The following is a 13,819-nucleotide window of genomic DNA, read 5'->3' as shown; positions in this document are numbered from 1 at the left end:
TCTGAAATGTGTTCATTAAGCATCAATCACGCGATGGGGTTAAGGACAGTCCCTGCCCCCTGGAGCCTGCAGTCTTGTGAAGACAGACAGGTGGGCAGGCGATTGCAGCTGTGTGATCGTATTTGGGTGGCGAACTGTCATTTCTTCTACTCACGGCCAAGAACCCAGCAACACGAACCCGGCGGCCTCAAATGCTTCGTGAAAAGAGAGGACATTAATGGAGAGAAACCTGCTTTCTCTCAGGTGCAGTGTCTGTCTCCCCATCCCCGAGTCACAGGGTGGGGACAGGTGAGCGTTAACCAAACACGAGCTTGACACGAGGACCAGGCTCTGACACCCCCCTCCACGTGGCCTGTCCGGGCTGGTTCCTGTGGCCCTCAGCCGCCCGGCCCTCCTGCTGCTGTTCCTTGTCCTCTGTTCCTCGGGTCCCCAAGACACCCTCGTCCTACTCAGTGGCACTCATCTTGCAGACTGCGCTCTGCTTTCGGAAGGCGTCTGCTCCAGCCGTGGGGAGATTGCACACCGGCCATCGTCCTGGATCCCCTGAAGCCTCTTCAGTCATCTGTGCCGGCTCTGCCTTCTCGAGGCCAGAGTTGTCACACCATGCTAGCCACTGTGGCCCAGGGCACCCCAGCTGACTTAGGGGGACAGTATCTTCCTTCAGAAAAGCTCCACGCAAAACACGCATACTCCCGCGCTTCTGCTGGGAGTGCAAAGCGGTGTGACTCCCGTGGCCGGGGATGCCGTGGCGTGTGTCAGATGGCCCACGCAGTCACCTCTTGGCCCAGCACTTCTGTTTCTGGGAGCCACAGCTGTGCGGCGTTGCTGAGAGCCCTGTTTGTGATGCAGGCTGGGGGCTGGGAGCTGGGACCCCCTCGGTGTTCGTCATAGGGACATAGTGACATAAACGAGGGTGCGTCCACGTATGGAATGAGCGGTACGCAGCCACTGAAAATGCGGGCGTTTTCCAGGTCCAGGATACTGCATGGTCCCCAGAATGGTGAAAAGAGATGTGAAATCCTAGGGTCTTCATATTATACCTGGGAGCTGGACCACGTTACCCGGGAGGGTGGCATGCGCGCCCCCACGTTATTCCTGGGAGGGTAGCAGGTGGGCCCACGATCACTGTGGTAGAGGCCAGCGTCCCAGACAGAAGGGCCTGAGTATGGGTGGGGGGAGGGGGAGAAGAGGCTGACTCAAGAGACAGGCCCCCGCCCCAGACATGAGACCTAAAGAGCCCCTGGTCATTGGTATAGGCTGGGACACCAGGGCTCAAAAGAAGGAGGCGGCCAATGCCAAACTCCCCACCAGCTTCCAGCCTGGTCAAGAGCCAGCTCCGCTCTTAGTGAAAGAACGATGACCCTGAAGAGGTTAGTGGGGAGGGAGGGGCCAGCAGGGGGGAGGGGCCAGGCCAAGGGCCAGTGACTGACTCTGGGCCCCGCACAGAGGGGCTGCAGCTGGGAGCCCAGAGGCCCCGAGGGCGCCCCAGCCCCATTGTCTCTGGCTCCCCTCAAGCCCCACCAGGGCTGCTGTGGTTTCCTACTGGCGCCTCTGGTCTCTTCAGCCAAGGCCCTCCCCGTGCTGCACTAATGGCTCAGCCTGGGGCCCCGGGGACCTCCCCGCCCCCCAGGCCACTCTGCCAGCCCCCTGGCCCCCTCACTGCGGAAACCCAATCCTCTGCGGCAGCTCTGGCTCAGCAGAGCAGCAGACCGCCCTGCGCCACGCCGGCCGCGCCCTACCTGCTCTCTGCTGCGCAGCCCCCAGCCCAGCACCGAGCCCGGCGGAGCCACAGCCTGTTCCCGGACAAGGCCCCCTGGACCCTGTGGGCCACCACATCCAACCCAGCCAGGCCAGTGCCTCCCCACCTCTTGGGCTTGCTTCCTCTCCTCCACTTCCTCTCTCTGCCTTGCACCTGCACCGACCCCCTCGGACGGGCCCTCTCCTCCCTCTAAGCTCCTGTAGCCTGGTCACCACCCCTAGGCCACTCAGTCCCCCCACCTCGGCTCCTGCCATGAAGCCCCTCTCAGGGGCGGAGGAGGCCCGGCGGCCGGCCTCGGACATCCGTGTGTTCGCCAGCAGCTGCACACTGCACGGGCTGGGCCATGTCTTCGGCCCGGGGCGCCTGACCCCTCGCCGGGGGCTGTGGGCCGTGGCCGTGCTCCTGTCCCTGGCTGCCTTCCTCTACCAGGTGGTGGAGAGGGTGCGCTACTACGGGGAGTTCCACCATGAGACGGCACTGGACGAGGTCGAAAGCCACCAGCTCACCTTCCCGGCCGTCACCCTGTGCAACATCAACCCGCTGCGCCGTTCACGCCTCACGCCCAACGACCTGCACTGGGCCGGGCCAGCGCTGCTGGGCCTGGAGCCCACCGAGCACGCCGCCTTCCTGAGCGCCCTGGGCCGGCCGCCCGCGCCGCCCGGCTTCATGCCCAGCCCCACCTTCGACACGGCCCGGCTCTATGCCCGGGCCGGGCACGCCCTAGAGGACATGCTGCTGGACTGCCGCTACCGTGGCCAACCGTGCGGGCCCGAGAACTTCACCGCGGTGAGCTGGCCACCCGACCTGTCTTACCAGGGACCCCAGAGTGCCGGCCAGTCCCTGCCCAGGACCTGCCATCCCCAGCCTTGTCAGCCCAGGCTCCCCCAAAGCCAGAAAACCTCAACGCCCATGCCTGAAGACCCTTTCCTCCCTAACCAGGCCACAGCCCCCCCCACCCCCACCCCTAGTGCCTCTCTGTTCAGCCCAGGAAGCTGTCCATGGGCTCTGCTGAGGTTATGCAGCTGGACAGTGGCGTGCGATGTCACACCTCCCAGCATGAGGCACTTGCCCAGGGTAGCTGTGGGCCCCAGGGCTGGTCTGTGGGGACCCTGCTCCTGGGGGTAGGGGGGACACTAGTGGGACTGTTCTAGGGCAGAAGACCCCTCTCTCTGCTGAGGTGGGGGCTGCTTTTCCCTCTGCCTCTTCAACATTCCGCCAGTCCTGGAGGAGGGGAGCTGGGACCCATGCCTTTCACCCCGGGCTTCGAAAAAACACTTGCCCTGTGGGCTGTGCCCTGTGCTGGGGAGGAGGAGGAAGATGGAGTGATGGGAGCCCATGAAGTCCGACTACACCTGCCTAGATGAGGGAGGGGCTGGGGCATCGAGGTGTAGGTCTCAAAGAAGAGACCCTAACAGAGGAAGAGGAAGGGACAGGTCCCATGGCCCTGTCTGCCCGGCTGGGCTCCTCGCCCTCGGGTGAGGTCTGCCCCTGTCTGCCCACCCTCAGACCCTCACCCGGATGGGGCAGTGCTACACCTTCAACTCCGGTGCTGACGGGGCAGAGCCGCTCACCACTCCCAAGGGCGGCATGGGCAACGGGCTGGAGGTCATGCTGGACGTGCAGCAGGATGAGTATCTGCCCGTGTGGAAGGACATGGGTATGGAACACGTGCGTGAGGCTGGAGCGGGGCAGGGATGGGCTGCAGAAGGTTCCGGGAAGGAGAGGAGGTGCTGGGGTGCGACCTGCAGCACAGACTTTCTTGTGAGAAGGGGGTGGGCAGGGTTGGCTCATCACAGGAGGGGTCAGATGGGGAGGGGTCAGGGCCTGGCAGGCTGCCCTGAAGCTGTCCCCCGCTCCCATTCCTGGGGAGAAGGGGCTGCAGCAGGGCTTAGGCCCCTCTTCCCCCACAGAGGAGACCCTATACGAGGCGGGGATCCGAGTCCAGATCCACAGCCAGGAGGAGCCGCCCGTCATCGACCAGCTGGGCTTTGGGGCAGCCCCCGGGTACCAGACTTTTGTGTCCTGCCAGGAGCAGCAAGTATCTTCCCCTGGGCCTCCAAATGCCCCCTCCCCCACCAAGACTCCCAAACCCCTCCTTTAGCCCACACCATCTCAGACCCCAACCCTCAGCTCTTCAGACTGTCCCAGGGGCCTCCACATTCTCCCTGGGTGTCCCGTTCTTCCTGAAGGAGCTTTCTTAACCAGTCCCTCTACAGCTGAGCTTCCTGCCACCACCCTGGGGCGACTGCAGCTCATCATCTCTGGATCCCGACTTTGAGCCAGAACCCTCTGGTCCCCTGGATCCCCCCAGCCCCAGCCCAGGCCCTACCCCTCCCTATACTCTAATGGGGTGTCGCCTGGCCTGCGAGACACGCTATGTGGTTCGGAAGTGCGGTTGCCGAATGATGCATATGCCTGGTAAGGGGCTGGGGAGCCGAGGAGGGGTCAGATGGGGAGGGGCCGGGGCCTGGCAGGCCGCCCTGAAGCTGCCCCCCTCCCAGGCAGTTCGCCGGTGTGCAGCCCCCAGCAATACAAGGACTGCGCCAACCCGGCACTGGGTAAGGAGCAAGCCTCCTGGCATCCCGTCCCCACCCCACCTGGCCGGGGACCCCAACCTCGCCAGGCGGTCGGCCCTGACCCGGGTGATTGTGGCCCGCAGACGCCATGCTGCGGAAGGACACGTGCACCTGCTCCAACCCTTGCGCAAGCACGCGCTACGCCAAGGAGCTCTCCATGGTGCGCATGCCGAGTCGCTCTGCCACCCGCTACCTGGCCCGGAAATACAACCGCAGCGAGGCCTACATCTTGTGAGCTGGCCAGACCGGGGACTGGGACCGGGACCGGGACCGGGACCGAACCAGGGCCGGGGAAGGGGCGGGCGCCCTCCTCTAGGCTGAGCCTTCTTGAGCACACTGGGGTGGGACAGCGGTCTGCATGTCATCACCAGGCTCTGGGATTCTGGACAAGCTGCCTAACCTTTCCGATGCTGTCTTCTGCAAATGGAAGCGGTGACGCCCCTCCAGGGCTCTTGAAAGGAGTCGCAGAGAATGAGCACCGGTTTCCTGCCAGCAGCTGGCACCAGGGAGTGTCCAGGGAAATTCTCGCCTCTTTTACCCTCCAGGGAGAATGTGCTGGTGCTGGACGTCTTCTTTGAGGCCCTCAACTACGAGACGGTGGAGCAGAAGAAGGCCTACGAGGTGCCGGAACTGCTCGGTGTGTGCACAGGGTGGCCCTAGGGGTCTGTGGAGGGGTGGGCAGAGCAGGTGGCTGTGAGCTGACTGACCGCTGATCCGGTATCCGCAGGTGACATTGGGGGCCAGATGGGGCTGTTCATTGGGGCCAGCCTGCTCACCATCCTTGAGATCCTGGACTACCTCTGCGAGGTGGGCCCAGGGCCCCAGCTGGGGGGAGGGAAAGGAAGCCATCCATAGGCCCCGGGTGGGGGAGGTGTGCGCTGGCCACCTCCCTCACTGCTTGCCCCCAGGTATTCCGAGAGAGGGTCCTGGGATACTTCTGGAACCGAAAGCGCTCCCGCCAAAGGCACTCTGGCACCAATCCGGTAACGGCCCCCTCTTCCTTCCCTGCCATCTCCACCTGGGTGCTCCGCCCCACCCCATGAAGCCTAGGACGCCACCCCTACCCAGCTGGGAAGAGTGGCAGGGAAGGGTATGCGGCGACCGTGGCTGGTCCCCAGGAGGGGGACCCCTCCCGTCCTCTGACCCTTTCTCCTCCCACAGTTTCAGGAAGGACTGGGCAGCCATCGAAACCAAATGCCCCATCTCACCTTGGGCCCCAGGTAACATGAAATGGCCCCTAAGGTCAAGGGAGGAGGGGCAGGTCTGGTCCAGAAGGGCAGGGGCAGGAGCAAGGCAGAGTGTGAGGCCGCCTGTCTCAGCACTGTGGCCTGCGTCTCGGCAGGCCCCCCACCCCTCCCTGTGCCGTCACCCGGACTCTTTCTGCCTCCCACCGCACCTGCTACCTTGTCACCCGGCTCTAGACCCGGTGTCTGTCTTCGGGGCTGCACCTCGACTTCTCGGACACGCCCAGCCTGCACATGACTGCCGTCTTTACCCCAAATAAAGCTGTAGTGCATCAGCCTCAGCTGTTCCTCTTACAAGCAGACTAGTCAGGCACCAGACCTCTGCCAGCATCGCCTAGAGGACACGGTGCCTGAAATGTGGGCAGGGTTCCAGGAACCTCCAGAAATCTCTGGCAGAGCAGTCGTACAAGGGCACCAGTGAGAAAGAGTTCATCAGACGAACGTCTCAGAGAAGGGAGCCCACGGCCGGCTGTGTGGGTAGAGAGGAGTCAGTGGCAGGGCAGTCCCATTTGGGGGACAGTAAGGAAATGGCTGGAAGGCTCTGCCCCAGAGCCTGGTGAACAATGAAGCAGGCAGGGAGCAGACTCCCCACTTCCAAGGAGATCATGACTCTCTCACGTTTGAACCAACTTCTAGCACACTCACTCCATCTCCATGGGAACAGACCTCTTTCCCCAACCTCCCGCAACAGCAGAGGCCCCAACTTGAGATGGTCAAGGAGGCCCTCGCTCCCCACTCCTGCCAGTAAGGACACACCCAGGCCCCGGCCACGCCTTTTCCCTGTTCTCTTTCTCTGCCCACCCCCCAAATATTAGAAAACTGACAAATGAGGGAGCAGGGAGCGGGTATTCCTGATCTAACCACATCTTTCGGTCTGTCCTATCCCAGCCTGCAGGCCTAGGTATGGGGGGACGAAGACAGAAGAAACAGGGTGGGTACCCGTGGGATATGGAGAACCACAAGGAAAGGCTCGGACCTCCCCTCCGTGGGAGCCCACCCTTGCTCAGGCACCAGCTGCCTAACCCCTCGGGGCTGTCTCAGGCAGAGGGAGGATGGGGGTCACACGAGTACACAAGACACAAGAATGCGTGAGCGCAGCACTGCCCCTGAGCCCAGCCCCCAGCCTCCAGCCCCCAGCCTCAGGCCACTTAGAGAAGCACAGCAAGGACCGGACAGCTGGGTTGCGTTCCAGCTGGAAGCAGGGTCACAGAGCGCCGTGGAGCAGAGACACCCCCGAGCCCACCCCCTCAGAGCCGCTCTACCACATCAGCCAGACGGTGGGAAAGGAGCCACTTTATGAAATTAAATAAAGTCCGTGGAGGGAGAGAGACCCGGGCGGGGGCGCCTCCACCCTGGCGGGCCCAGCACAGCTGGGGCTCAGCACAGCGTGCCTCCCTGTTTCCCTCCCTCCCGGGAGGGCACCGAAACAGCCAGGCCGCAGCCTGGCGGCCGGGGGCCAGGAGCCTAGGGGGGGCAGAAGTCGGAGAAGTAGGGGTGCTGCAGGGCCTCCTCCGCTGAGATGCGCTGGACAGGGTTACACTTCAGGAGGTTCTGGAAGGAAGGCGCCATGGCGGGGTCAGGCCGGGACAGCAGCCCCCCTCCAGTCCCATGGACAAGTGTCCTGACCGCCCTCTACCCCTGCCCTTGGTCACCTGCAGCAGGTCCCTCCCTGTGGCATTGAGCTTGGGTACAACGTTCACCAGGGACGTTGTGGCTGGGTACATCGGGTAGGGCTGTAGGGAGACAGGGAGTCAGGTCAGGGGTGGAGGGCGTGGAGGCTGCTCGGGCTGAGAAAGAAGGGACGTCCCTGATGAGCCGAGCCCCGTCACACCTTATAGTCTGGCAGCTTGGTCATGGCAGGCCATTGCTCCTCGGTCGGTGTCCCCAGCAGTGTGTCCACAGGGTCAAGGATCACTCAGTGCAAAGGGGCGGGGCGATCCCTCACACCCATCCTCGCCCTCCCCACGTTATCCCCCTGCTCACGACAGAAGTGGCCCCAACACATGGGACTCATTTTCAGTCCCACCTGCCTGGTGTTTCCCGCGAGCCAGGTGCTATGGCTGCAAACGTTAAGTGCTTTGCCCTAAACCCCGATGTCCGTGGTCCTGACGACCAGCCAGCCTTCCCCGACTCCCACGGACCCTCCTCCTGCTCCTTCCGGCTCCTTGGTCCTAAGGAGTCACCTCTCGGCTGAACGAGCATCCTCTTGGCTTCTTCCCCCAGGGAGCCCTCCCTGCCTACACGTCACACATTCTCCAGCTGGAAGCACGTAGTTGCGCTGTGACACCCGAGGGGTGTCTGACACCCTCTGCCCTGTCCCTTCACACTCAGAAGCCACGCAGCCCCTCCCCATCCTGGCCCGCCCGGCCCATCGGCACCCTCACTGCCTGAACTCTGAACCCACAGCGGGTTCCTCCCCTTCCAGAGGCTGGAGGCGAAGGGAAGCGGGAGGATATCGGAAGATCCTCTTCAACTGGTCATCCACGTCGTTGCCGGGGAAGAGGGGCCGCCCCGCATTGGCCAGCTCTGGGAGAAAGGGGGCGATGGAGGAGCTGACACACGCAGAACCCCTCATTCCCACGGCACCCTGTGCGCCCCATCCCCGAGGGCCCCACGCCCTGCCCCAGAGGGGACCCTGCAAACCCTATTTGTCAACTCAAACGGGAGGAAAAGTGCCTCTGCAGACTCCCCAGTGTGTCACCTGCAAAGATGCAGCCGGCTGACCACATGTCGATGGACGTGGAGTACAGCTTGGCCCCAAAGAGGACATCCGGTGGGCGGTACCACAGCGTGACCACCTGGAGAAGACCCCACCCACAGGGACCCCCCCGACTTAGAGGGCTGGGAGGAGGAGGCTCAGAGAAGAGGGGAAAATGTTTCGGATCCTGGAGGAGGAGCGGAGAGATGCTTACTGGGGACGCCCTCACACTCCCTTTTCGTCCCATCCACCCCCCCAGCTCACCTCAGCTGAGTAACAGCGAACGGGGATCCCAAAGGCTCGAGCCAACCCGAAATCGGCCAATTTCAGCTCCCCATTCTGAGGGAGATGGGAGGAACAGGAGAGGGGCTTTTTAATAGTGTCAAGGCCAGCCCCCTTGTCACTTGGCCCTTGGCTCCAGCCTCCCCAATCTCCCACCTTCTCCCCGACAGATACCCTGTTTATGAGCAGGTTCTGGGGCTTCAGGTCCCTGTGCAGCACGTTGCGACTGTGACAAAATCCCAGGCCTTTTAGGAGCTGGAAGAGGAATGACTGGGGGAGGAGCGGGAAGGGTGGCATCAGACCCTCTGGACAGGAAGTGGGGCCAGCAATGGCTCGCGCTCCCCTCTTCACCCTCTGCTTTGCCTCGAATCCACCTGTCTCTTTCAGCACCAAGCTCAGCAGGACATCATTCATGTACTATCGAAGACCTACGTTGCGTCATGCTAGATATCAGAAGTGAACAGTGAGCGGGGGCCTTGGCTCCCACCTTTCTGGATCTCAGAGCCCAGTGGGCCTCCTTACCTTCCCAGCCCACCCTGGTCTGGCCTCATTTGAACACGTGCATGTTGTGACCGTCAACATATATATACTGAACTGCATCATCACTCAGCACTTGTTACTCCTGGAACCTGGGACAAGGCCCTTGGCCTTGGACCTGGAACAGTGCCTGGTGCACAGCAAAGCATTCAGTGAGCATCTGTTGAATGAACGAACGTATCTCTTTGAATCCGATTTTCTCATCTCTCAAGTGTAAGTCCTAACACTGAGATCGGAGCATCACTGTCAGGTAGAAGAGCTCATGTGAACATGCTTGCTAAGATGGAGGCCCCTGGAGAGCAGAAACAGGGTGTTCTCAGTCCCTGACCCCCCCGCTGTTTGGGCCTGAACTTGGTGCTCAAAGAGTAGGTACACCGAACACAGACTCCAGCCCCAGCCTCAACGAGTCCCCAGAACACCGGTCCCCTCACCTTCACAATTTCAGGATCTAGGTCACCATTGCAGCTGTCGAAATATTTCTTAAGGTCCTAAAAAGGGATGGGGGTGGAGGAAAGGGACAGAGTTTAACCTCGGTCTGGCCGAGACCCTCCCAAGATAACTGTTCCCCAAGTCGCTGTTTCACCTGGTCACAGAACTCAAAAACCAAAGTCAGCTTCTTGTCGCTATGCAGGACATCATGAAGCCTAGGGAGAAGGAAGGGCTTGGCTAGACGCGTCCACAAGCGATCAGCCCAGCCCATCTCTGAAGCCCCCACCTCCTCCAACCGGCCACCCAGGCAAGGAGGGTCCCGCTGGTCTCCATACCTGACAATGTTCTTGTGCTTCAGCTCTTTAAGTAGGCAGATTTCCCGAAGGGCAGAACTCGGCACTCCCTACACACAGGAGGGGACCCGGATGGGCAACGGTCACATCCCACCCTGCCTAGATCCTCAACCACCCCCCTGGCCCAGATGCCCCAAGTCCTACCTCATCATCGTCATCCAGCCTCACCCGTTTCAGCGCCACGATCTCATGAGTCTCCCGGTTTTTGGCCTTGAACACTGTTCCGTAGGTGCCTAGAGGAGGGAGGTCAGGGGTGTGTGGGGGAAGGATGGGGCACCCTTCTCCACTCCAGGAAGTCCATCCCGGGAGGGGGAGGCATCACGGGAATGTGCCGTTTCTGATGCCTGGAGTGAGGAAAGAGGTTCAGGGTGAAGGCCGGGCGTGGCAGAGCTTTGTGAAGTGGGGACGCGGCGGAGAGGGGCCTGCTGACGCTCAAAGGAATCTGCAGCGGGGAGAGGCTGTAGCTGCCAGGGTAGGGGGTCTATAATAAAGGCGATGCTTTGGGTGGGTCGGGAAATAGCGAGCAGGGGTCTGGGGTAGGAATGTTGGCCGGTAGGTTTGTTGAGGTCGGGGGTCTGCTGCGGAACTGAGGCAGGGGGTAGGACACGCAGGAAGTGCTGAGCTCCGGAGGTCGGGCCTACAGGGAGCTTGCTAAGGCTGGGAGAGGGTGTCCGCGGGAAATGCTAACGGGAGGATTTTTGACTGCACGGAGTGTTGAGCTCGGGGCCAGGGCTGCGGCCAGTGCTGAGGTCGGAGTCTGTAGGCACTGCTGATTAGGTAGAGGAGCCAGAGCTGCAAGGATTGCAGGAGATCTTGCAGGAACATCTCGTGGTCCCATTACCTTCCCCAATCTTCTCCAGTTTTTCGTATTTCTGCATCGCGGCAGCCGCGGGGACCCCTGAGGGCCCTGGGTTCTAATACTCCAGCGCCAGCGTTGCAGAGGAGGCGGCACCCTAGCCTCCGGCCCTGCCCCGCCCACCTGCCTGCGCATGGGCTTCTGGGACTTGTAGTCACAGGACGGCCAAGATCCCCGGTAACGCCCTGGGCTTTAGACAACAAAACTACAACCCCCAGCAGGCCGCGCTCAGGCTCTCTGCCGCACTCGCCTCCCCGGACTCCGGTTCGACCGCCCAGGCAAACCCTGGACTTCAAATCCCAGGAAGCATCACGTGTCCGCTTTCCCGACGCCTCGCGTAGTGCTGCGGCTCCCAGTGTGCCCCGCACTTATTTTTTTTTCTGTGATCGCAACCTTCTTTTGAAAAGGTCTTCCCTGCGACTACACGTTCCAGAATGCAGCCGACGTGGGGGTGGGGCGCTCTGTGGAGTTTTAGGTTTGGCGGCCTACATCTCGGGCCCAGGTGGCCCCCCTCTGAACGGGTTGAGGGGGTTGAGGTCCCAGCCACCTCCTGGCAATCTCAGCACGGGTTTCCACCTCTCCCCGGGCCATCTGGTGACTTTAGGTTTGATTGGGGAATGGCTCCGAGCCATGTCTTTCTGATAATGGCTTTACAGGGACCAGCTGACCACAGGGCTGGGCAGAGAGGCAGGTGTGCCCCATTTGAAACTGGATTGAACATACATCAGAGACCATTTTTTGCCCTGGCCCGTTTGTCAGCTTGGAGCGCACCCGACTCCAGTCCCGGGCTGCAGTCACATCCTGAAGTAAACTGGCTGGAGCGCTGGGAATCACTCTGTTCAGCCCCTACCCCCGCCCCCATGCCAGCCTCCAGAGCCCGGGCCCACTGGAGTCAGTTAGGGTGTGGCGTAGGGCTGGCAGGTTGGTTACTGCCCTCAACAGACAGAAGCACAGACAGATGGCTACACTTGCAGCAGCCTTGACCTCATCCTTTAAGGAGTTGATTACAGATTTTCTTGTGCTGCTCTCTAATTGTCTCACGATTGCATTTTTGAGGGCTGTGAACTGAACGAAAACAACCCCAAACAGTACTCCTCGGCGCGGGAACCAGAGTTGGTGCCAAACATGTTAACTCACTCGTTTATATCTGAACGTTTTCTGCATACGCGACGTTCATCCAGTGGCGGACTACAGAGTAGAAGCGAAAAGTATAGTTCTTATCTGGAAGAATTTATAATTTATTTGAAGAAACCAGAAATGTTTTTAAATGGCAGGTGATGACTATGAATAAGGTTCGAGGAAGGAGATGACATCAGGGAATTTCTCCGAGGCATAAGTTCCTCCACATTCGGCAAGTCTAAGTCAGCTCAGGGTAATGGGCGTCCAAACTCCAGTTCGCATCACCCCTCTCGGCGCCCATCCTCCGCTCCGGTTTTCTTGGAGGAACTGGGGATTAGTGGGTGGTAGGGGGAGGAGGGCGCAAAGGGAATCTTGACCCCGATGTATTTACATTTCGACTTCCTCCGCACCGAATTTCTGATCATCTTTGTGTCTCTTTTCCGGCCTGGGATCACCAGCGTGAAGCGGGCTCCTTTCCGCCCAGAGGTGCCTAATGGGGCCAAGAGACTGCGTCTCCGGGGAGCCTGAGGTCCTTGCGGGGAGGCCCGGGGCGGGGGCATGGCGCTGCGCGGCCGCGGTACAGCAGGGGAGGCCTTCCGGATGCCGAGCTTGGGTGCTTGGTGGTGCCTGGAAGCGCGCTTCCGCCCCCGGGTCTGGGCCCCTGCTCCCCGCCTCTCCACCCGCTGCTGCGGGGCCGCGCACGGTGCGCCGGGGGGCGCGCACGCAGGGGGCTGGCCTGCCCGCGGCACGGGGGAAAGTTGAGTTGGGAGAAGTTGGGAGCGGCGGGGGCGCGCCCCGAGGTGGGCACGGAGGAGTTGTCGGGAGCGCGCGAGGGCGCCGGAGAGCGGGGAGAGACCCCGAGACCCCCGGTGCACGAAATCCAGAGCGAGCGGGTAAGCGGAGAGGTGGCGGCGGGGGAGGGCAGGGGCCGTGAGTGGGAGTGGAAGGGAGGGGGAAGGAGAGCGGGGAACTCGGGACTCAGAGCTGGGAGGGAGTGGAAGTGGAGGAAAGGGCGGAGACTGGGGCGCGGGGAAGCGAGATCTTGGGGAAAAGGATGGGGAGGCGATCGTAGTGCTGGTCGGAAGCGGGATCCGGGGTCCGCTTCTCGGAGTTCCCTGAGGCGAGGGTGCCGCGCCCCCTGCCACCAGGAGGGGGTAGTCTCAGGAAGGCGCTGCCGGCCCTCCCAGCTCCTGGGAGACACCCATCCCGTACGACCCCTACTCTGTTCTTCTCCAGCCCGTCCAGAGCGCCCAGCCGGGGGCTTGCCTGGGGCCTCGCCCGCAACCTCCGGGTGAAGAGGAAGAGCCGCGAAGCGGGGCAGGGGGATGGGGTGGGGGTGGCGAGTCAGGTCAGGACAAGGGGTCAGGCAGCAGTGGGAGCAGCTGGGTGGGGATGGGAACGACGAGCCCCTAAGAGTTGGACCTGACCTCTGGGAGGCTGGGTACCGGGGGCGGTGCTGCCTGAAATCCCGCTCCCACCCCCGCCAACCCCACGTCGAAGAGCTGTGGAATGTGCGAATTCAATTGTGGGATGGTTAATGCCCAAGTGGGGGTCCAAGGTGCTAATCCCTTGGGCTGGGGTAAAGATGCTAATCCTCCGGGCCGGTCGGGGCTGGTCCCCGGAATGTGCCCCTACCCTGGATTATGGGCACCGATGCTCTGGACAGAAGCTGCTTTGTGTTCTAGGATGGCGGGGGAGGGGGCAGGAAGGAGTGTTAAAGAGGGGAGGGAGGATGGAGCACATTGAAGGCACAACCTGGAGGTGGGAGGGGGGCACCTGCAGGTGCTCGGGACACACCACACCCTTCTCAGACCAGGGTCCCTCCCCCCAGTGCCCTGGCCGAAAGCCTGCAGGGGGAGGTGAGGAGAGCCGTCAGCTGAGTTGAACTGCTTGCCAGGAATGTGTGGCTTCAGGCTCCCCATCCTGTACTGAACCCCCAGACCTATATTGTTTGACCCTCCACGGA

The 13,819-nt window shown here is 61.9% G+C and overlaps 3 protein-coding genes across 4 annotated transcripts in view; 2 read left to right on the top strand and 1 right to left on the bottom strand.

Annotated features, from left to right (window-relative positions):
• Positions 1-1,162: 1,162 nt before the first annotated feature.
• Positions 1,163-5,827, top strand: ASIC3 (acid sensing ion channel subunit 3). The gene is made up of 12 exons (XM_039861286.1): positions 1,163-1,370; positions 1,687-2,545; positions 3,266-3,416; positions 3,670-3,797; positions 3,976-4,177; positions 4,261-4,317; positions 4,419-4,566; positions 4,881-4,972; positions 5,063-5,142; positions 5,244-5,318; positions 5,497-5,555; positions 5,678-5,827. Exons 1-12 carry the CDS (start codon positions 1,357-1,359, stop codon positions 5,754-5,756), a joined length of 1,944 nt encoding a protein of 647 aa, XP_039717220.1. The 5' UTR covers positions 1,163-1,356; the 3' UTR covers positions 5,757-5,827.
• Positions 5,828-6,852: 1,025 nt separating this feature from the next.
• On the bottom strand, positions 6,853-10,876 carry CDK5 (cyclin dependent kinase 5). Of its 2 annotated transcripts, none has more exons than XM_039861271.1 (12): positions 10,720-10,876; positions 10,023-10,111; positions 9,861-9,928; positions 9,680-9,740; positions 9,528-9,584; positions 8,734-8,829; positions 8,542-8,646; positions 8,281-8,377; positions 8,036-8,105; positions 7,411-7,471; positions 7,232-7,312; positions 6,853-7,130 (listed from the first exon to the last, which is right to left on the bottom strand). In XM_039861271.1, the coding sequence occupies exons 1-12, from the start codon at positions 10,754-10,756 to the stop codon at positions 7,044-7,046; spliced, it is 909 nt and encodes a 302-aa protein (XP_039717205.1). In that variant the 5' UTR covers positions 10,757-10,876; the 3' UTR covers positions 6,853-7,043. The 2 variants fall into 2 exon arrangements, with proteins under 2 accessions (XP_039717205.1, XP_039717206.1); XM_039861272.1 differs by having other exon boundaries at positions 8,542-8,616.
• A 1,732-nt stretch (positions 10,877-12,608) lies between these two features.
• The window catches only part of SLC4A2 (solute carrier family 4 member 2), a 14,480-nt gene continuing 13,269 nt past the window's right edge, over positions 12,609-13,819 (top strand). Inside the window, exon 1 of the mRNA XM_039861255.1 lies at positions 12,609-12,746. The gene's annotated coding sequence lies outside the window, so the exon portion shown is untranslated. The remainder of the gene's footprint in view (positions 12,747-13,819) is intronic.

The sequence above is a fragment of the Pteropus medius genome, unplaced genomic scaffold (genome assembly GCF_902729225.1).
Source record: "Pteropus medius unplaced genomic scaffold, Ma_sr-lr_union100, whole genome shotgun sequence".
NCBI lineage: Eukaryota > Metazoa > Chordata > Mammalia > Chiroptera > Pteropodidae > Pteropus > Pteropus medius.
The sequence above is the reverse complement of the archived record's forward strand: the minus strand, read 5'-3'. Positions and strand labels throughout refer to the sequence as shown.